General features: G+C 42.0%; 1 protein-coding gene across 1 annotated transcript in view; it reads left to right on the forward strand.

Moving 5' to 3' along the window:
* sbf2 (SET binding factor 2) overlaps positions 1–23,418 on the forward strand; it is a 551,470-nt gene that overhangs the window by 372,580 nt on the left and 155,472 nt on the right. The window contains exons 16-17 of the mRNA XM_060838903.1: positions 138–287; positions 18,452–18,520. Of these exons, the coding sequence (XP_060694886.1) occupies positions 138–287; positions 18,452–18,520 (219 nt within the window). The remainder of the gene's footprint in view (positions 1–137; positions 288–18,451; positions 18,521–23,418) is intronic.

Consider the following 23,418-nt stretch of genomic DNA (forward strand, 5'->3'; position numbering starts at 1 on the left):
TGCTCTGAAGTAGATTTCTCAAGTTATGATAGTTTTTGGCATTGTAATGGCAAAATATTCATTCACAGCTGTCATATAGTCCTCAAAGGATTTTACTGTGAAGTTTACATTTTCAATTATTTTGTTTGCTTTGCTAGACCCTTCCAGCTGCATTGCGTGCCCTGAAGGGCCGGGTAGCTCGGCAGTGTCTCATACAGGAGCTAAGCTTACACGTTCAACAAAACCGGGCAATACTGGATCACCAACAATTTGACTACACAGTGAGAATGATGAACTGCGCTTTACAGGTAATACTTTTTGTTGGTGCCATATGATAAAAAAAACTGCCTTTTTTTAAAAATAGTGTTATAAAGTAGTAATTATTTGTACCATGTTCAGACCCATATCATTATAGATCTGAACTCAATTGCAAACCAGTCCTGAGCCTAGATTTCGTGCTCCTGTTGGGTGCATTTCTGTTCAGAGGGCACATAAAATAGGGCTGACTCCCAGAATGGGAAGGGTGGAGAGACATCAAAATTGGGAGCTGGCGTACAATATTTAAAGAAATAATTCAGAATCAATCTAGCTTGCTAATTGACTGAAAAATTACTGTTGAGTGTGTGTTACTGTAAAAGCTCAGCAGATCAGGCAGCATCTGAGAAGCAAGAAAATCCGTGTTTTGGCCAGAGCCCTTCTTCAGGCTGGGAGCCTCGGGGGGTAGAGAAATAAATGGGACGAGGTGGGGCTGAGGAGAAGGCAGCTGATAGGTGGATGGAGGTGGGGATAAAGGTAGTAGGTCGAAGAGGAGGGTGGAGAGGATAGGTGGAATGGAAAATTGACAGGTGGGACAGGTCATGAGGGCAGTGCTGAGCTGGAAGGTTGGAACTGGAGTAAGGTGGGGGAGGGGAAATGAGGAAACTGGTGAAGTCCACATTGATGCCCTGGGGTTCAAGGGTTCCGAGTTGGAAGACAAGGCGTTCTTCCTCCAGGCATCAGGTGGTGAGGAACTGGTGATGGAGGAGGTCCAGAACCTGCATGTCCTCAGCAGAGTGGGAGGGGGAGTTGAAATGTTTGGCCACTGGGCGGTGGGGTTGATTGGTGCGGTTGTCCCAGAGACGTTTTCCAAAGCGTCCTGCAAGAAGGCATCCATCCTACCCAATGTTGAGGAGTAATGGATACAATAAATGACGTGTGGAAGTGCAGGTGAAACTTTGGATGTGGAAGGCTCCTTTAGGGTCTTGGATGGAGGTGAGGGGGGAGGTGTGGGTGCAGGTTTTGCAATTCCTGCGGTGGCAATGGAAGGTGCCAGGAGGGGATGGTGCCTTGTTAGGGTAGTCACGGAGGGGACAGTCTTTGTGGAAAGCAGATGGGGTGGGGAGGGAAATATATCCCTGGTGGTGGCTTCCATTTGTAGGTGGCTGATATGTCGGCGGATGATGCGATTTATGTGGAGGTTGGTGGGGTGGTAGGTGAGGACCAGAGGGATTCTTATTGCGGTTGGATGGGTGGGGTTTGAGGTCGGATGTGCGGGACGTAGATGAGATGCATTGGAGGGCATCTTCAACCACGTGGGAGGGGAAATTTCAGTCTTTAAAGAGAGAGGCCAACTAGGCCAACTGGTCCTCCTGGGAGCAGATGCAGCAGAGGCAGAGGAATTGGGAATACGGGATAGCATTTTTGCAGGAGGGAGGGTGGAGAATAACTGTGTCCATATCAATGGAAGTAGGTTGAAAGAGGTAGCCTTTTGTTCTAAAGCTTAAGGCATTTTTTGTGGGTGAGTAATACCTATGGAATGTGCCCCTTGCACATTGAAGGTATTGTTTAACAATTTATGCATGTTTCATGGCTGGCAATACTAACCTTTAATTACAAAATTATTAATTGTACTTCAGCATGAGCTGTGATTTCATGAGCTGCTGTGCTGAGATTTAAACTCGAGTTCCCAGACCATTAGCTTGGCCTTTGGATTTCTAATCCAGAAGCATTACCACTGCGCGATTACCTCCCTGTTCATCTTTCTTTATACGTGTCAAACCAATGACAAGGTAGATCAATATGGTTTATGAAATACATAAAACATACTGATTAAAATATGGTGTATAAGATTGAATTCCACAGTATGTATAATAAATGCAAGTTTACTATTATCAAAAAGGCACATTTTGTTGAAGATTTTCATTTACAGTCATCAGCAAAATTCACAAGAATACCAATTCAAGGGAAAAACCAACATTTATACTGTATGGGCAGTAAATGCTGATTAATTGACAAGTGGACTCTGGGCAAGAGTGACCACTGCGTAGTCCTTGTGGAGATGAGCTCCCGCCTTTACAATGAGAATGCCCTCCATATTGGTGTGTTGCAAATCACCATCGTAAATGGGACAGACTTCGAACAGATTGAGCAACTAAAGTCCGGGCATCCATGAGACACCTTGGGCCATCAACAACAGCAGAATTGTGTTCCAGCACGATCTGTAATCTCATAACCTGGTAAATTCCTCACTCAATCATGACCATCTCGCCAGGAGATCGATCCTGGTTCAATGAAGAAAGTGTGTCAGGAGCAGCACTAGGCATACTTAAAAATGAAGTGTCAACCTGATGCAGCCACTATCTGCATGCCAAACAGCACAAGAGGCAAGTGATTAACAGAGCGAAGCAATCCTCCAACCAGCGGATCTGATCTAGGCTCTGTAGTCCTACAACTTTCAGTCATAAATAATGGTGGACAGTTAAGCAACTCATAGAGTCATAGAGATGTATAGCACGGAAACAGGTCCAACTCGTCTATGCTGACCAGGTATCCCAACCCAATCTAGTCCTACCTGCCAGCACTTGGTCCATATCCTTCCAAACCCTTCCTACTCATATACCCACCCAGATGCCTTTTAAATGTTGCAATTGTACTAGCCTCCACCACTTCCTCTGGCAGCTCATTCCATACATGTATTACCCTCTGCGTGAAAAAGTTGCCCCTTGGGACTCTTTTATATCTTTCCCCCCTCACCCTAAACTATGCGCTATAGTTCTGGACTCTCTCTTCCCCCCCCCCAGGGAAAAGACTTTGTCTATTTATCCTATCCATGCCCCTCATGATTTTATAAACTTCTATAAGGTCACCCCTCAGCCCCTAATGCACCACGAAAAACAGCCCCAGCCTGTTCAGCCTCTCCCAGTAGTTCAAATCCTCTAACTCTGGCAACATCCTTGTAAATCTTTTCTGAACCCTTTCAAGTTTGACAACAGTGTTCCAATAGGAAGGAGACCAGAATTGCATGCAAATTCCAATAGTGGCCTAACCAATGTCCTGTACAGCCACGATATGACCTTCCAACTCCTGTAGAACATAGAAAAATACAGCGCAGTACAGGCCCTTCAGCCCTCGATGTTGCGCCAATCCAAGCCCACCTAACCTACACGAACCCACTTTCCTCCATATGCCTATCCAATGCCCGTTTAAATGCCCATAAAGAGGGAGAGTCCACCACTATTGCTGGCAGGGCATTCCACGAACTCACGACTCGCTGAGTAAAGAATCTACCCCTAACATCAGTTCTATACCTACCACCCCTTAATTTAAAGCTATGCCCCCTCGTAATAGCTGACTCCATACGTGGAAAAAGGTTCTCATGGTCAACTCTATCTAAACCCCTAATCATCTTGTACACCTCTATCAAGTCACCCCTAAATCTTCTTTTCTTCAATGAAAACAGGCCCAAGTGCCTCAACCTTTCCTCATATGATCTTCCTACCATACCAGGCAACATCCTGGTAAACCTCCTTTGCACCCATTCCTTCACATCCTTCCTATAGTATGGCGACCAAAACTGCACACAATACTCCAGATGTGGCCGCACCAGAGTATTATACAACTGCAACATAACCTCAGGACTCCGGAACTCAATTCCTCTACCAATAAAAGCCAGTACGGCATATGCCTTCTTCATAGTACTATTTACCTGGGTGGCAACTTTCAGAGATCTGTGTACATGGACACCAAGATCCCTCTGCTCATCCACACTACCAAGTATCCGACCACTAGCCCAGTACTCCATCTTCTTGTTACTCTTACCAAAGTGAATCGCTTCACACTTAGCTACATTGAACTCCATTTGCCACCTTTCTGCCCAGCTCTGCAGCTTATCTATATCCTGCTGTAACCTGCCACATCCTTCCTCACTGTCAACAACTCCACTGACTTTCGTATCATCCGCAAACTTGCTCACCCAACCTTCTAGCCCCTCCTCCAGGTCATTTATAAAAATGACAAACAGCAATGGTCCCAAAACAGATCCTTGCGGAACACCGCTGGTAACTGCACTCCAAGATGAACTTTTACCATCAACTGCTACCCTCTGTCTTCTTGCAGCCAGCCAATTCCTAATCCAAACCTCCAACTCCCCCTCAATGCCATACCTCCGTATTATTTGCAGTAGCCTACCATGGGGAACCTTATCAAACGCCTTACTAAAATCCATATACACCACATCTACCGCTTTACCCTTGTCCACCTCCTTTGTCACCTTCTCAAAGAATTCAATAAGGTTTGTGAGGCACAACCTGCCCATCACAAAACCATGCTGACTATCCTTGATCACATTATTCCTATCCAGATGTTCATAAATCCTATCACTTACAATTCTCTTTAAGATTTTACCCACAAAGAGGTAAGACTCACCGGCCTATAGTTACTAGGGTTATCCCTACTCCCCCTCTTGAACAAGGGAACCACATTTGCTATCCTCCAGTCTTCTGGCACTATTCCTGTAGACAACGAGGATATAAATATCAAGGCCAATGGCTCTGCAATCCCTTGCTTCCCAGAGAATCCTAGGATAAATGCCATCAGGCCCAGGGGACTTATCTATATTCACCCTTTCCAGAATTTCCAACACCTCTTCCCTACATATCGCAAAGCCATCCATTCTAATTAATTGTGACTCAATATTCACATCGGCAACAATGTCCTGTTCCTGAGTGAATACTGACGAAAAGTATTCATTCAGTGTCTCCCCAATTTCTTCAGCCTCCACACGCAACTTCCCACTACTATCCTTGACTGGACCTATTCCTACCCTAGTCATTCTTTTATTCCTGACATACCTATAGAAAGCCTTTTTGGTTTTTTCCTAATTCTACCAACCAAGGACTTTTCATGTCCCCTCCTTGCTGCTCTTAGCTCTCTCTTTAGATCCTTCCTGGCTACCTTATAACTCTCAATCGCCCCAATTGAACCTTCACGCCTCATCTTTACATAGGCCGCCCTCTTCCCTTTAACAAGGGATTCCAATTCCTTATTAAACCACGGCTCCCTCACATGACCCTTTCCTCCCTACCTGACAGGTACATATTTATCAAGGACACTCAATAGTTGCTCCTTGAACAAGCTCCACATATCGATTGCACCCTTCCCTTGAAGCTATTTGAAGCCTACTTTTCCAAGCCAACATGGAACGTGTACTCAGTACTCTGACCAAGAAAGGAAAGCACATGAAGCACCTTCTTCACGATTAGATCTACCTGCGACACCATTTTCAAGGAGCTATGAACCTGCCCTCTAAGGTCTCTTTGTTCAGCGACACTCCCTAGCACCTTACCATTAAGTGTATAAGTCCTGCTAAGATTTGCTTTCCCAAAATGCAGCACCTTACATTTATCTAAATTAAACTCCATCTGCCACTTCTCAGCCCATTGGCCTAAATGATCAAGATCCCGTTGTAATCTGAGGTAACCTTCTTCGCTGTCCACTACGCCTCCAATTTTGGTGTCATCAGCAAACTTACTAAATGATGAAAAGTAGTAGACCCAGCACCGATCCTTGTGGCACTCCACTGGTCGCAGGCCTCCAGTCTGAAAAACAACCCTCCACCACCACCACCCTCTGTCTTCTACCTTTGAGCCAGTACCATATCCAAATGGCTAGTTCTCCCTGTATTCCATGAGATCTAATCTCCCATCAGGAACCTTGTCAAATGCCTTCCTGAAGTCCTTATAGATCACATCTACCATTCTGCCCTCATCAATCTTCTTTGTTATTTCTTCAAAAAACTCAATCAAGTTTGTGAGACATAATTTCCCATGCATAAAGTCATGTTGACTATCCCTAATCAGTCCTTGCCTTTCCAAATACATGTACATCCTATCCCTCAGGATTCCCTCCAACAACTTGCCCACCATCCACGTCAGGCTCACTGGTTTATAGTTCCCTGGTTTGTCCTTTCTTAAATAGTGGCACCACGTTAGCCAACCTGCAGTCTTCCGGCACCTCACCTGTCACTTTCGATGATACAAATATCTCAGCAAAAGGCCCAGCAATCACTTCCCTAGCTTCCCACAAAATTCTAGGGTGCACCTAATCAGGTCCTGGGGATACATCCATTTTTATGCGTTTCAAGACATCCAGCACTTCTTCCCCTTTAATATGGACATTTTTCAAGATGTCACCATTTATTTCCCTACATTCTATATCTTCCATGTCCAGGAGTTGGACGAAGACCCAATAGCCATCATGTGCAGGACAGACGTGGTGTACAATACTCCATGAAGGGACTGCGCAAAACACTATATATGTCAAACAGGCAGGCAACTAGCAATCTGCATTCATGAATATCAACTAACCACTAAACACCACAACCAGCTGTCCCCTAGTAGCTGTACACACAGATGACAAGAACCACAAATTCAACTGGGACAACACAACAATAACAGGACAAGCCAAACAGAGGGCAGCCAGAGAATTTCAAGAAGCATGGCACTCATCCACTGATTCCCATCAATAAACATATTGACCTGGACCCAATATGCTGACACTGCAACAAACAACCAGAGCCGGCAACCAGAAGCGGCAGGAAAATAATCAAGTAAATTCCAACCGATACAGTACAACAATGCTTCGTAGGAGGCTGAGGATGTGACCATATGGAAGTTTTTTTAAAAATCATGACTGGCATAGTAAGGGTGAACAGCCAAGGTCTTTTCCCCAGGGTAGGGGAGTTCAAAACTCAAGGCCATAAATGTAATGTGAGAGGGGAAAGATTTAAAAGGGACTTGATGAGCACCTTTTTCATGCAGAGGATAGTGCTTGTATGGAATGAACTGCCAGAGGAAATGATGGAGGCTGGTACAATTGCAACATTTAAAAGACATCTGGATGCTGTTATGGACTCAGCCAGACCATTCAAAACATTCTTCAGCAGGTAGCTCGGACAATAGGCGAAAGTGAAGCCTGCAGATGCTGGTGATTAGTCAAGATTAGAGTGGTGCTGGAAAAGCACAGCAGGTCAGGCAGCATCTGAGGAGCAGGAAAAATCAATGTTTCGGGCAGGAACACTTGATCAGGAATGAGGGTGGTAGCCTTCGGGGCGAAGAGTTAAGAGAGTGCAATATGTTGATGGAGGGGGGTTGCGGGTGGTAAAGGTAATAGGTCGGAAGGTGGAGCGGATACGTGGGAAGAAAGATTGACAGATCGGACAGGTCACAAGGGTGGAACGTCCTGTGCGGCCTGGCTTGCTGAGTTCTTCCAGCCTCCAGCTTGATACCTTGGATTCCAGCATCTGCAGGTTTTTTTGTCTCTAACCAAGTTCACTTTCCTTAATTCTGTTTTCATGCTCTATAGCTGCCCTTGTTTAAATTCATGATAATAGTCTCGGGCCCATACTCCTCTGCCTCAAACTTTATATAAAGTTCAATGATATTATGGTTGCTGCTAGCCAAGGCTGTTTTTCACTAGGAGGTCAGAAATGAATCCCATGTCATTTGTCAGAGGAGGTCTCCTACAGCCTGCTATGTGATTGATGCTGTAACATGCTGGTCTAAGATATTGTTCTGAAAGCATTCAATGAATTCCTTATCTAGACTACTTTCTCCCCATTTGATTTTCTCCAGTCTATATGTTGGTTAAAATCTCCCATGATAATCCTTTTTGACCAGCTCCCACTATTAGTTCCTTAATACCATATCCTACAATATCATTACTGTCATGGGTCCTGTACACAGTTCCCTTAAGTGACCTCTTATCTTTAACATTTCTTGTCTCCACTGAATTATTTGATGAATTTGTCATCCATCTTTATTGTGCTAATATTTCTTTAATCAGTGGATTCCTTGACCTTTTTTTTGGCTTCCATTCCTTCCTAATTACCCCACATCCTTCAGTATTCAGATCCCTGTCTAGGTCATCCTGCAGCCACATCTCAGTAATGGCCACTGCATTGTACTTCTTGCACTCCATTTATACTGTCAATCTGTTTTGTTTTGAATGCTATTTGCATTCAAATGCAGTGCCTTAGGTATTGTACTTGTAGTATTTTTGTAATCTCTAGTAGTATCTGCTTGATTTGCTCTTAGATTTATATTTTCTGTGCCTTGCTGTCATTGTATGTTTATCATTTCTTTAATCTGTTGCCTTTTCATGACTCTTTGATTCACCACAACTCTCCAAATGTGTGCCCTTGTCCCCACTAGTTCATTAAAAAACTGCTCTACTTCTCTAAGTTGCAAAAGCTTCAGCCCACGTATGGGACTATTATATATTGATGTCCAGGCTGGGACAGAAAGGATACATAAGTTGATCAGAACGAAGTTGGTGAGTGGATGGGTGGTGTTGGACTTAAGGTAGACAATGTAATAAGGATAACATTTTGAAAACAAAAAGTGGAAAGAGTCGAATAACAGTCAAAAGTGTGCTTTTGGCAATGCAAGTAATGTAAAATAGAAAGATATAAAACAATTAAACCAGAATAAATAGAAGCATGACTCAGGCGACTGACTGTGTGGAGTTTGCACGTGTCTGCGTGGGTTTCCTCCGGGTGCTCCGGTTTCCTCCCACAGTCCAAAGATGTGCGGGTCAGGTGAATTGGCCATGCTAAATTGCCCATAGTGCTAGGTAAGGGGTAAATGTAGGGGTATGGGTGGGTTGCGCTTCAGCGGGTCGGTGTGGACTTGTTGGGCCGAAGGGCCTGTTTCCACACTGTAAGTAATCTAATCTAATCTAATCTAAAAAAAAGAGCAAAAAAGCAAGTTGTTATATGCAGTCCAAATAAACAAATACACGTGGGAATAAATTTATTCACTTCAATTTGAGGGGAATGGCCTTGTAGCCTTACTGAAATAAGACTGCAAAATTTTTTTTAAATTTTTCATTCATGAGAATTGGGTGTTGCTAATTAAGTCAGCAAAAACTGCCTATCCCTAATTGGCCAGATTGAGAGTCAGCCACTTTGCTGTGGGTCTAGAGTGAAATATAGACCAGACTAGGTAAGAATAGTAGTTTCCTTCCCTAAAGGTGGGTTTTTATGACAATTAGCAATGGTTTCTAGGTTATTGTTAGCATCTTAATTCTAGATTTTATTGTGAACTAAATAAGTTACAAGATCTAAAGGGGAGGGGGATGTCAATGATTGGATGGGAGGCATAGCCTAGGGGACAAAGCTCAAATAAGTCATCTCCCATTCAAGGTGGAGATGGGGAAATTCCTCTCTGAAGATTCATTAATCAGTGGAAATTTCTACCCGAGAGAATTGTGAAGGCTAGATCACTGAACATGTTCAAGGCTGAGATTTTCATTGACTACCAAAGAATTTCTGGGTACAGGCAGGACAATGAAATTAAGATCATAATGAGATCAGCCTTGGTCTTGATGAATGGCAGAGCCAGCTCAAGGGTCCTAACCCTAATGCTTTAATGTTTAAGGGTGAGGTTACTTCAATCACACAAGAGCATACAGCATGATGTAAACAAACAGTGGATTTTATTTTGGGTAGAAATAGGATATAGAGAAGAATTTATGGTCCAGTTCATTCACTTATTCATATTTGTGAGCTGGTACCTCATATTAATGCTGAAAATGAGATTAGATTAAATTAATTACTTACAGTGCGGAAACAGGCCCAACAAGTCCACACTGACCTGCCGAAGCGCAGCCAACCAGATAGTGGAAAAAGTGGAAAATTTGAGATACTATTTTTCATTTGACTTGGGATTATCAGATTATCACATTATAGAAAAGCACTAAATTTTCAGTGTGTCGAGAATAGTTTACTGCAATAATTATTTTCATATCTTTTCATGCTGTTTTGGCAACTTGTTACCTATCTGTAATTGCCCTTAAACTGGTTTTGAGCTGCCTTTTTGAACCATAGCTGTCCATCTGGTGCAAATACACTGTGCTGTCAGGGTAGGAGTTCCAGGATTTCGAATCAACAACCATGAAGGAATGATGATTTAGTTCCAAGTCAGGACTGCATGTGGCTTGGAGGAGAACTTGCATGTGGCGGTGTTCCCATGCAACTGCTGTCATTGTGGTACATGTTGTGTTATCTTTGGAAGGTGTTGTTGAAGGAAGCTTGGCAAGTTGTTGTCGTGCATCAGTGGTGAAGGCCAATAAATTCCCATTTACTGCAATTTTGTTTGAGCTCCCTGATGTGCCATAGTTAGTCAAATACCGGCATTTTATCACCTCTTGTGTTCTGCTCTTTTTTAAATGTATGGACAAGATATCTATTGGGGAGATTAATGGCCTTGGCTGTCATCATGCTACTCAGAACTGTAGATATCATTTTGATCACTGAGCTGATGATCAAAAGTTGAGCGGGGTTGGATTGAGATTGTCTTGCTTTTTCAGGACAGGATATATGTGGGCAGTTTTCCACATTGCTGGGTAGATGCCAGTGTTGTGACTATCATGGAAATGTTTGGCTATGGGTGTAGCTGGTTCTGTGACATAAGTCTTCAGTGCTACTGTTGTGATGTTAGAGACAAAAGAACTGCAGATGCTGGAATCCAAAGTAGACAGGCAGGAAGCTGGAAGAACACAGCAACGCAGGCAGCATCAGGAGGTGGAGAGAAGTCAATGTTTCGGGTGTAACCCTTCTTCAGTACTGCTGAAGGGTTACACCTGAAATGTCGACTTCTCCACCTCCTTGTGCTGCCTGGCTTGCTATATTCTTCCAGCCTTCTGCTTGTCTACTCTTGTGATGTTGTCAGGCAGTCTTTGTAGTATCTAGTGCCTTCAGGTGGAGTAAATGAGAAGACATGAAAACAGAAATGTACCAACTGACTAGCATGACTAACAATGGCCTGTTTTTAAATACACATTTTTGTTCATAAACGAATCTGGAGTTTTGGATAGACGATTGTGAGCTTTTTACCTTGTGTTTGCTTATGTCATCACAGCTGGTATTGCTTGCATTCAGGTGTTTATCATTTTTGAGTTTTCACAAATCCCTGTGCAAGTATTTTGGTGAGTATAATGAATCAATTTATTGGATGTAACAAAATAAAAATGTACTCCAAACTAGCAGAATAGAAGCAACAAATGGTTCCATTGAAATAAATTGTTTATGCTTTGTTCCCAGCTTGTACCTTCTGAAACTGAAAACTCCTTCCAATGAACAGAAACAGTTGGTTATTATTGCATAGTTTCAAGTAAACAATCAACAAATTTATAGGTTAAAAACATTGACTGCAGATGCTGGAATCCAGATTCTGGATTAGTGTGCTGGAAGAGCACAGCAGTTCAGGCAACATCCAAGGAGTAGCGAAATCGACATTTCAGGCAAAAGCCCTTCAACAGGAATAAAGGCAGTGAGTCTGAAGCGTGGAGAGATAAGCTAGAGGAGGGTGGGGGTGGGGAGAAAGTAGCATAGAGTACAATGGGTGAGTGGGGGAGGGGATGAAGGTGATAGGTCAGGGAGGAGAGGGTGGAGTGGATAGGTGGAAAAGGAGATAGGCAGGTAGGACAAGTCGGGACAAGTCATGGAGACAGTGCTGAGCTAAAGATTTGGAACTAGGGTGAGGTGGGGGAAGGGGAAATGAGGAAGCTGTTGAAGTCCACATTGATGCCCTGGGGTTGAAGTGTTCCAAGGCGGAAGATGAGGCGTTCTTCCTCCAGGCGTCTGGTGGTGAGGGAGTGGCGGTGAAGGAGGCCCAGGACCTCTATGTCCTCGGCAGAGTGGGAGGGAGAGTTGAAATGTTGGGCTGCAGGGCAGTGTGGTTGATTGGTGCGAGTGTCCCGGAAATGTTCCCTAAAGCGCTCTGCTAGGAGGCGCCCAGTCTCTCCAATGTACAGGAGACCACATCGGGAGCAATGACACAATAAATGATATTAGTGGATAAGCAGGTAAAACTTTGGATGTGGAAGGCTCCTTTAGGGCCTTGGATAGAGGTGAGGAAGGAGGTGTTGGCGCAGGTTTTACAGTTCCTGCGGTGGCAGGGGAAAGCGCCAGGATGGGAGGGTGGGTTGTGGGGGGGGGGGGGGGGGCGTGGACCTGACCAAGTAATCACGGAGCGAACGGTCTTTGCGGAAGGCAGAAAGGGGTGGGGAGGGAAATATATCCCTGGTGGTGGGGTCTTTTTGGAGGTGGCGGAAATGTTGGCGGATGATTTGGTTTATGCGAAGGTTTGTATGGTGGAAGGTGAGCATCAGGGGCGTTCTGTCCTTGTTACAGTTAGAGGGGTGGGGTCTGAGGGCGGAGGTGCGGGATGTGGACGAGAAGCGTTGGAGGGCATCTTTAACACGTGGGAAAGAAACTTGCGGTCTCTAAAGAAGGAGGCCATCTGGTGTGTTCTATGGTGGAACTGGTCCTCCTGGGAGCAGATACGGTGGAGGAATTGGGAATACCGGATGGCATTTTTGCAAGAGGTAGGGTGGGAAGAGATGTAATCCAGGTAGCTGTGAGAGTCGGTGCGTTTGTAAAAAATGTCAGTGTCAAGTCGGTCGTCATTAATGGAGATGGAGAGGTCCAGGAAGGGGAGGGAGGTGTCAGAGATGGTCCAAGTAAATTTAAGGTCAGGGTGGAATGTGTTGGTGAAGTTGATGAATTGCTCAACCTCCTCGCGGGAGCAGGAGGTGGCGCCAATGCAGTCATCAGTGTAGCGGAGGAAGAGGTGGGGAGCGGTGCCGGTGTAATTACGGAAGATCAACTGTTCTACGTAGCCAACAAAGAGACAGGCATAGCTGGGGCCCATACGTGTGCCCATGGCTACCCCTTTGGTCATCCCCTCCCCCACTCACCCATTGTACTCTATGCTACTTTCTCCCCACCCCCACCCTCCTCTAGTTTATCTCTCCACACTTCAGGCTCACTGAAGGGCTTCCTGATGAAGGGCTTTTGCCCCAAACGTCGATTTCGCTGCTCCTTGGATGTTACCTGAACTGCTGTGCTCTTCCAGCACCACTAATCCAGAGGGGATGAAGGTGATAGGTCATGGGCGGGGGGAGGGTGGAAAGGTGATAGGTTGGGGGCAGGGGGAGGGTGGAGTGGATAGGTGGAAAAGAAAGCTTTTCTCGCCACGCTTCAGGCTCTCTGCCTTTATTCCTGCTGAAGGGTTTTTGCCCAAAACTTCGATTTTACTGCTCCTTGGATGCTGTCTGAACTGATGACCTCTTCCAGCACCACTAATCCAGAATCAACAAATTTATACTTAGTAAACCAAATAGCATACCAAACAGATGGTAAATCTCATAATTCATTGTTTAAAATATTATTTATTAAGAATTATTTCAGTCAAATTTGAAGTATAGGATTGTTGATATCATATTTGTTTGCATAATGTGAAACTATACAAAGGAATTTACAAAGCAGCTGACTAAAGAATTAGGAAATGAAGCCACAAATGAATAACTAATACAGGTCGTTCTGGTCAACGCGAATTTGTTCAAACACAATTCACGAATAGGGGATTCTTTCTACAGTGCAAACTTTTAAAACTTGGCTGTAACATGATTGCATCACCAAAATTTTGTGTTATTTGAAATGCACGATTCTTGTATAATGTGGGGTCGCACAAGAACATGACTATCACACTACAGAAGAAATTACTGTAATGCAAATTTCATCAAAATCAGTTGTATCCCAGAATGGATTGTAATTTCAAAATAATCATTCAGAATGCATATTTATCAACTAATGACTTTCCATTGGGAAACCGCAAACACAAAATTTTAAATAAAACCTGACTTCAAAGAAAAGTTAAATGAGGTATTTTGAATAGATGACTGCAGATATGTTCCCAAGTGGAAAGATTTGAGATGCAATTGCTCGATATCTATAGATAAATAATTAGAAACAGCAAAACAAAATTCAGAAAAGTAGCTTGTGTAGTTTGTTGGAAAAGTGAAAGAACATGGCAAATGTAGGAAGTGTGGTTAAATTAGTGTGGGTGATTTTCAAGACCAAATTTAAACTACTGGGAGAGGATTAAAGGCTGTGGAACTAGTAGGAGTGTAAAATCAGAATTAAAAACTAGAGAGAAGCAAGCAAACAGATGCTTAGAAATTTGACTACAGCTCACTTATTTTCAAATGAGGAATAAGTACATAAACATAACTGTGAGAGAGATCGCAGTCTCATTATTCACTGGTGGAAGTGTGCCGCTCATCAAGTTAATGTCAGAAAATTAGGTATCTAGGATCAGCACCTTAAAATACTTTATATATATATATCCACTGTATATGTAAGTTGGAGACCTCATACCTGTTTGAGGACCACTTTAGGGGTTACATCAGGAAAGGAATGGTTTATTGTAAATTTAATAGCAGTCTTAAAAGAGTCAACTGAGGACACTACCAACACGATAAGGTTAAAAAATAGCTTAACTATAAATGCAGCTAGGAAGTGCAGGAGTTCTCACCTAGTTGTATTGCCGTGCTCTCACTTGGCTCCATTCAGCTGTGACTGGAAAAAGAAGTTCACTCAGTGAGTGATGAATATCTGTATGACATTGAATGCCAAACAGCTAAGAGTGGGAGAAGAAGAAACAGAGGATTGTGACCCTGTTAATTGTAGCATTAGACATTAAGATTAGGTTAGATTGGCGGTTGAAGGCAAGAGGTAAAGAGATACAAGAACATGGAGTTGATACATAGTTGTAATTCTGGTTTGTTTTGAGGATAAACCAATATAGACTTTTTTTTCTGTTTTAATTTCAATATCATGCATATCACAAACTGCAGTGTTTGAGGAAGTGTCACCTAAATCCTAAGAAAGTCTGCATGGACCTTTACAGGATAGCATCATTTTACAGGATTTTATCATGATCCATATACAGATTTTCCATTCAAGTTTTTCTGTTTGGTTTCAGGTCTTCAGGGTTGTAGACATTTTTCCCATTGTATATTTGATACCATCTTATTATTTTTGCTAGAGCTAATATTTAATTTCTTTGTTATTTTTCTAAAATGCCTGTTTTTAACATTATTCACTTCCTTTTTTTATCCTCTCAACCACTAAAAACTGAAATCTTACCACTCATTGAAAACATGAATATCTTTCCAAAAGGTATTGGTCTTTACATGAATCTTTAGTGTGGCTAAGTATAATTTGAAGAGGAGGTCACCAGAGGATATATAGAAGATAAGGTGGGGGGGGAGGGGGGAGGGAGAAAGGAGTAAATGATTGGTAGGCATGGAGCCTAAAGAGAGAGAACAACAGTTGGACAGACAGTGGACTCTCTAACGATTTCAGCTGGGAGGGTGAAAGGTTAGAAATAGAGACTATAAGTGGCTAACAATAGTTAGTCTGTAATGGCAGACTCTGTGGTAGCATGATCTGGTGTGTGTGGTAGCGGATTAGGACATGGGGGAGTTCGGGCCCTAAAATTATTGAACTTGAGTACAGAGGGCTGAAGGGTCCCCAAGCGGAAAATGAGGTGTTGTTTTTCAGCTTGTGCTGAGCTTCACTGGAACACTACAGCAAACATGAGACAGATGTTGACCTGGAAAGAGGGTGCTGTGTTAAAGTGGCAGGCAACTGGAAGCTCAGGGTCTTTTTTTTTTGCGGGCAGAACATAGACATTCTGCTAAACGGTCACCCAGTCCATGCTTCGTTTCCCATTGTAGAGGAGATCACATTGTAAGCAGTAGACTAGGTTGTGAGAAGTGCAGGTAAAGTGCTGCTTCACCTGGAAGGTACGTTTGGGCTCTTAGATACTGAAGAAAGGAAGCGTTAAATGGGAAATTGAAATTACAGTCCTTCAGCAGTTGCAGGGGAAAGTGCCATAGGATTCTGGAAGGGTGTTGGGAGTGAAAGAAGAATGGACCAAGGTGTCCCAGAAGTAACGGTCCCTGAGGAAAGCAGACAAGGGAGGGGAATATCTGTTTGGTGGTGGCATCTGGTTGGAAGTGACAGAAATGGAGGCTGATGATCTTCCGGATATGGTTGCTGGTGGGGATGGGGAAAACAAAGTGTAGACTGGGCGACCGCTTCGTCGAACATCTATATTCTGCCTGCAGAAAAGACCCTGAGCTTCCAGTTTCTAGTTGCCTGCCACTTTAACACACCATTCTGTTCCTGGGCCAACATCTCTGTCTCAGGTTTGCTGCAGTGTTCCAGCGAAGCTAAGCGCAAGCTGGTAAAATAACATCTCATTTTCCACTTGGGGTCCCTTCAGCCCTCTGGACTCAAATTCAAGTTCAATAATTTTAGGGCCTGAACTCCCCCATGTCTTAGTTCTCTACCACACACACCAGGTCTTGTTATCACAGTCTGCCATTACCCACTACGTATTGTTAGCCACTAACAGTCTCCATTAACAATTAGTCATTCTCCCAACAGGCTCATTATCGACTCCTTTGTCTGTCCAACTGTTGCTGTCGCTCTTTAGGCTCTATCCCTTCCAATTGTTTACTTCTTATCCCCTCCTCCCCACCTTATCTTGTGTATAAACTGACAATTTTCTTGTTACCACCAGTTCTGAGGAAGGGTCACTGGAAACATTAACTTTGATTTCTCTTTACAGATGCTGCTAGACCTACTGAGCTTTTCCAGCAACTTCTTTACTTTTGTTTCTGATTTACAGCATCTTCGGTTCTTTCGTTTTTTCTTTCTATTAACCTATCTTCCATATGGCACAGGAAGCATTTGCAGATTAGCAACTACTGATCTTGTTTCTCAATCTCTCAACATTTTTCTATGATAATTAAGGCTACTTTCATTTAATAGTCAAGAGTGTGGTGCTGGAAAAGCACAGCCAGTCAGACAGCATCTGAGGAGCAGGAGAATCAACGTTTCGGGTGTAAGCCCTCCATCAGGAACGAAGGGCTTATGCCCGAAACATAGATTCTCCTGCTCCTCAGATGCTGTCTGACAGGCCGTACCTTTCCAGCACCACACTCTCTACTCTGATCTCCAGAGTCTGCAGTCCTCACTTATTCCCTGCTGTCACTTTATTGAATTTATTTGGTATTCCACATAGTTAGGAATAGCTTTATACCAGCCATGGGCAACTAAGTACATTTCATAAATAAAGAAATGCAAGCTTGTGATGTTTGATAGGTAACTGATTTTGAGCTGTAGAACTCAAATTATACTTCTTTGACTGTAATTTCTATTTCATTGACCCTCTGAGGTCTGGTTATCCTTCCAATGGATAGGTTTTTAATGTTACGAAAATCTTCTTAACACTTCCTGCATAGTTGCTACAATAGCTCCACCACATGCTCCCTAAAGGTCATTATTGTATCACAGCTAATAGTCAGAGTCTGAATGCTGTTTCTTCATTCATGTCTCTTAACTAGGAAAGCACCACCATTCTCGTGCCTTGACTGGTATGTCATTATTTCTGCTACAAAACATGCTCTAACAAAAAAAACAATAACTAGTGCAATATCTGTTTGAATTTGTAAAATTGGACATAGAATTCTATATGGTACTGGTGTAAATTTAAAAAAATATTTTTGTTTGTAAAATGGAGATAGTAACTTTTAAAAATAAAGTTACTTAAAAGTAAATAATTAGCAAAAAAAAAGTTTACACAAACAGCAGTTTTCAGTGCTCTGAAAATTGCCACCTCATGGTACTCTAATCACTAGTAGTTTTAATGAAACAACATCCTGAGAATGACTTGAAAAGTGTCTGTGACTTTAAAGTGCAGCTGTTGTAGTTTAAAATTTGGACACAGTCTCCAAGAATGGAGCCCTGCTGTGGTCTAAAAGTCGGAGTGCATCTTGGCATTCCAAATATTTCCTTACCAGAAGATTACAGCCTGATTTTTGTGAACTTTATTGCTCTGGGACTCATGATAGCTTTCAGAAACATTCTTGGCATTTTGGTTAAAATAATTCACATGTGTCAAACCATTTTGGATGAACTGTTGGTATTTACTAATGTCTCAGTAATTAATATTGAGAATAATTTTGCATAAAGTTGCATATCTTTCAAAGGAGATGAGTACAATGTATGTTCACCTTTGGGATGTTTAGCAAGATCATTCTTTGCAAATTGCTGCAAGTTCTGTCTCATGTTACTCATTCAAAATGTAGCTTGTCTCCCAATAGTACACTTTAAAACTAAGTGATAGGTCCCCAAAGATCGTCTGTAGTCAATTATTGTTGGGACTAGTTAATCGTATTCATCCACGCATTGCGACTCTATCAAACAGGTGGGTGGTAATTGAATGGACATAATTTGGTTACAAATGGATGGAATGTAAGGTATCAAGATTTATAATTTCCTGTTTATTTCTTCCAGGATTGTTCCGCTTCTGAAGAATATTATGTTGCAGCTACATTGCTGCCACTGACAACAGCATTTTATCGGGTAAGCCCATGTGATTTCATGCTAAAACTCCCCAGAGCAAACTTAGTCTTGTCTGGATTTTATTGCACAAGGGTCTCTGTACAAAATGTAACAAGTAGATATTTTAAGAAGTGACTCAAAATCTGAAAGTGTCACATTTGAGTTTAAAATAATATCCTACTTTATAACAGCATACTTGTCACCAAAAGATTTTGGAAAATGCACTGAGAATTAATGAAATGCAATGGGCAGAAACAGTCAGTGGTTGTACTGGGAATTCTAGTGTTGACCTAACTTTGCTTTTCCGTATCATCAAGAATTATTACAGCTATATCTGTAAGCTTTTAATGAATGCACACAGTAAGAAGTGATCTACATTAGGTAGCACATGACAGTTAATTATTGAAAAGACAAATGCTATGTTGTCACTTCCTGATATAAGACCATTAATGGCATGTGTCTCTAAAATGACATAAATATGAAATGAACTACTATCAATTCACTCATTCAGTCATTACAACCAAAAAACTGATTACACCGATTTCATGACAAATTAGTTACATAAAAGGTATAATAATGTCCACATTTTTGTGGGGCAAATCCATCAAATTTATGGTGAAATTGTTAACATCGAATGCAGTTTTCAGATACAAATGCCCGGCACTGACTTTGTATGTCCAGCTGTGATTGATTAATTTCGTTCATACTCTACTGCTCTGCCTCATTGGTGTCAAGAATGCAATAAAAGGCAAACTAACATCACCTATTTTGCTCTCCCCTGGAAATGTCCTCCTTTTCCAGCATTAACGAACGCAGTACAATGATGGATGTGGAAAAGATGATGGTCATCTCTTTCTGATTTAAAACAAGAAGCTATAGATAATGGAGAAAAACATTAAGGGAGAAAGAAACAGGAAAGAAATCTGCACAAATCACTGATGAGTAGCGAGTCAAAGAAAATTAAGCCAGAAATATTTTGCATAATTAGTCAGATGTCTCTCAATTTGATTTTGCAAAAATGAAATTTTATTGATGAGGTGTTTCACCTTTTGATCTTTACAGTTGCTAACATCTTAGATTCATTCTGCGTATGTTTTACATTCAAAGAACAGTACAGCACAGGAACAAGCTTTTGGTCCACCAAGCCTCTCCCAACTAAAAACCTTTTTGCCTCTGCTCAGTCCTCCCTGCATTCCTTGTCTATTCATGTATCTGTCCAGATGCTTCTTTAATGTTGCTAATATATATCTATCTGCTTCTACCATCTCCTCTGGCAGTCATCCTAGGTACTTAGCCCTCTGTCTAAAATAAAAGCACTTTGTCTCATATCTCCTTTCAACTTTCCCCCTTTTATCTTAAACCTGTGTCTCCTAATAACTGATATTTCTACCCTAGGAAAAAAACTTTGTCCATTCTATCCACGTCTCTCATAATTTTGTAAACTGCTGTCAGGTTGGCCCCTCAGCCTCTGACATTCAAATGAAAGCTAACCAAATTTGTCCAATCTCTCCTCAGAGTTGTTAACCTCCAAACCAGGCCACGTCCTGGTAAACGTTTTCTATACCCTCTTCAAAGTTCCCACATCCTCTAATAATATGGTGACTAGAACTATATGCAGTATTCCAAATGTGACCCAACTAAAGCTCTATACAGCTGCAACATTTCTTGGCAGATTTTGTACTCTGTACCCCGATTGATGAAGGTGAGCATGCCATACGCCACCTTGACCATCTTATTCACTTGTGTTGCCACTTTCAGAGAACTATGGATCTGTACATCTAGATTGTCTGTATAATAATGCTTCTAAGAGTTCTGCCATTTTCTGTATACTTCGCTCCTGCATTAGACCTTCAACAGTGCATCACCTCACATTTGCCTGGATGAAATTTCATTTGCCATTTCTGACCCAAGTATCCAGCCTATCTATCTCCTCCTGTATTCTCTGTCAATCTTCTTCACTATCCGTAACTTCCCCAATCTTTGTGTCATCCACAATCTTACTAATCAGTTCTCTTCCAAATCATTATATATATAAAAATCAAGAGGGTCCCAGCTCTGAGGGACACTACTGCTTACAGATCTCCAGTCAGAAAAACTACTGTCCACTTCTTGCTCTCTGTCCAATGACCAAGCCAGTTCTCTATTTGTTTTGCCATTTCAATGGATTTCATGTGACTGCACCTTCTGAATCAGTCTGACTTGAGCCTCCTTGTCAAAGGCCTTGCCAAAGTCCATGTAGAAAACATTCACTGCCCTACCTTCTTCAATCATCTTTGTCACTTCCTCAAAAGAAACTCAATCAAGTTTGTAAGAAGTGACCTCCCCTGCAAAGGCTATGCTGCCTATTGCTAATGTCAATATTTTTCCCAATCTGAGTAAATCCTGTCCCTTTTCCAATAATTTCCCTACACTGACGTAAGAGTCACCAACCTTTAATGTCTCAGATTTTCCCTGTAGCCCTCCTTAAACACCCTCCAGAAAGAACATTGGCTATTCTTCAGTCCTGTGAGACCTCTTGTATGACTAAGGAGGATATAAAGTTTTCATACAAAGGCATAGCAATTTCCACTCTTGCCACCTTACAAATTCTGCGATAGATCCCATCATGTGATTTGCCTACCTTAATGCTTTTGAAAACACCCAACAGCACCACCTCCGTTTTCTTAACATATTGACATGCCCCAGAATACCTACATACCCCTCTCTGGAATCACCATCCACTAGGTTGTTCTCCTTTGTGAATACTGATGCAAAGTATACATTAAGCACCTCATCCACTTCCTCCATCTCTGGTCACTCACTCTGGACATTTTTAGGTAATTTAAAAAAACAGTAATGCTGTTGTAGAAAAGTAAAAGATAGCACATTGAGATCTATATTTGTACTGCAACTTTCAGAATGAATATATTTTTATCAAGCAGATCAATTTTTTGTAAATTTCTAAACTTACAGTGCTGCATAATATGTAGTAATTAGTCATTCAAGAAGTATTGTTTAAGAAATAAATTTTTCCTTTTATCTTAATATCTTTGTACATGTCGTTCATTGTAGTTAAGAGCTTCTAATTGAAACCATTCTGCAGTTTGCATACCTTTTAGATTTATGTTTTCCTTATGTGTAAAATAAACTCTCTCCTTTGGGATGCATCCCAATTACCAAATCTCAAGAGCTGTGATGAATGTTGATAGTAACCAAAATAGATATTTGCAAGTAGCTGTATCCAAGACCATTAAAACAAAACATCTAGTTACTTGATACATTGGTGTGAATAGTATTTCGCTGTGTGCACAGTAACTGGCATATTTGTAGACATATGTTTTTGCTGCTGAAGATATTTTTCATTGTTTGTGAAGCACTTTGTGATAGCTTGAGAAGTTTGAAGCAGACTGGAAGAAGCTAATGGTGAGAGAAGTTAAATCATGCTCATTCAAATGGCCATGGATAAAAACTCATTGGAGAAAACACAATTGCCAATTTAACCACCTCTTCACTGATTCTGTCATCAGCTAAAATTGGCGCTGTAGAATTTGAAGGAGATGGCTAAGAGTGCTGCTTAGCTTATTCATATTTACAGCATCGAATTATATGAATGTAGAAAAATATCAGAAGAGCAGTACAGTTCATCTAGTCTGTCCCAAACGGTTGCGCTGCTTTATTAATCAGCTCAAGTCAAACATTGTGAGATTTACATTCATTGGTTATGTCATTGTCTTCCACTTCCCTGCCTGTTCAGCCTTCACATCCAGGGCAGGCGTTGGCCAAGTTCTGTTATCGCTAAACCATTAATCCTGAGGTTCAGTTAATGTTCTGAAGATCCAGGTTTGAATCCCACCATGGCATTTGGTGGAATTTTAGTTCTGTAAAAATCTAGAATTGAGTCTGATGATAACAATGAAACTATTGTCAGAAAAGAAAACCTATCTGGTTCATTACTGTCCTTCAGGGACAGATGCTGCTGTCCTTTTCCGATTGGGCCAACATATGACTCCAGACTCTCAGCAATGTAGATTAGATTAATTACTGTGCGGAAACAGGCCCTTCATCCCAACAAGTCCATACCGACCCTCCGAAGAGCAACCCATCCAGACCCAATCCCCTACATTTACCCCCTCACCTAACACCACAGGCAATTTAGCACGGCCAATTTACCTAACCTGCACATTTTTGGACTGTGGGAGGAAACCCACACAGACACAGGGAGAATGTGCAAACTCCACACAGGAATTGAACCAGGTCTCTAGCGCTGTGAGGCAGCAGTGCTAACCACTGTGTCACTACCGCCCAATTGTCTCAAAGCTGCCCTCTGGGAATTAAAGATGGGCAATAAATGCTGGTCTGGGTAACATTGCCCTTATTCTATGAATGAATAAAAAGAACCTCCACTGTGAACGCTTCATTGATCATGTTATCCACAATATGCTCAGCCTTTTGGATGTTCCAAGGTGAATTCATCTGTAGCTCCAGTTCCAAACCATGGTAAGCAAGTGGCTGAATCTGGACATACTTCCTGCACATGGGAGAACCAAAGCTTCCATATTTTGTCACATAGCACAGGAGGAGTGTATCATGGGTGTGAGCTCTGCTGCCATGACTTCTGTTAAGCCCATTAGTTACTCCCTTTATTAGAAAACTATTATTAATTAAAAATACTATTAACTTGCCTGATCATACTTTGCTTACTTATTACTTTATTATAGTAGCCCTGACTTTCACTTGTTCCTGTTATTACTCAATTACTTCTCCTTCCAAAAATACGCTCTCTAAAATCACGAATCAATTGACACACCACTTTCCTGTGCTGTCACTCATTTGTTTTCCCAAACAATAGATTTCCTCAAAATGCAGCTGCAAAAATATGACTGGTCTCCCTCTGCAGTCCCTTGGCCTCAATTCATCCTGTCACTGATTCCCTTCTCTCT

This window comes from Hemiscyllium ocellatum, chromosome 18 (genome assembly GCF_020745735.1).
Source record: "Hemiscyllium ocellatum isolate sHemOce1 chromosome 18, sHemOce1.pat.X.cur, whole genome shotgun sequence".
NCBI classification, from domain to species: Eukaryota; Metazoa; Chordata; class Chondrichthyes; order Orectolobiformes; family Hemiscylliidae; genus Hemiscyllium; species Hemiscyllium ocellatum.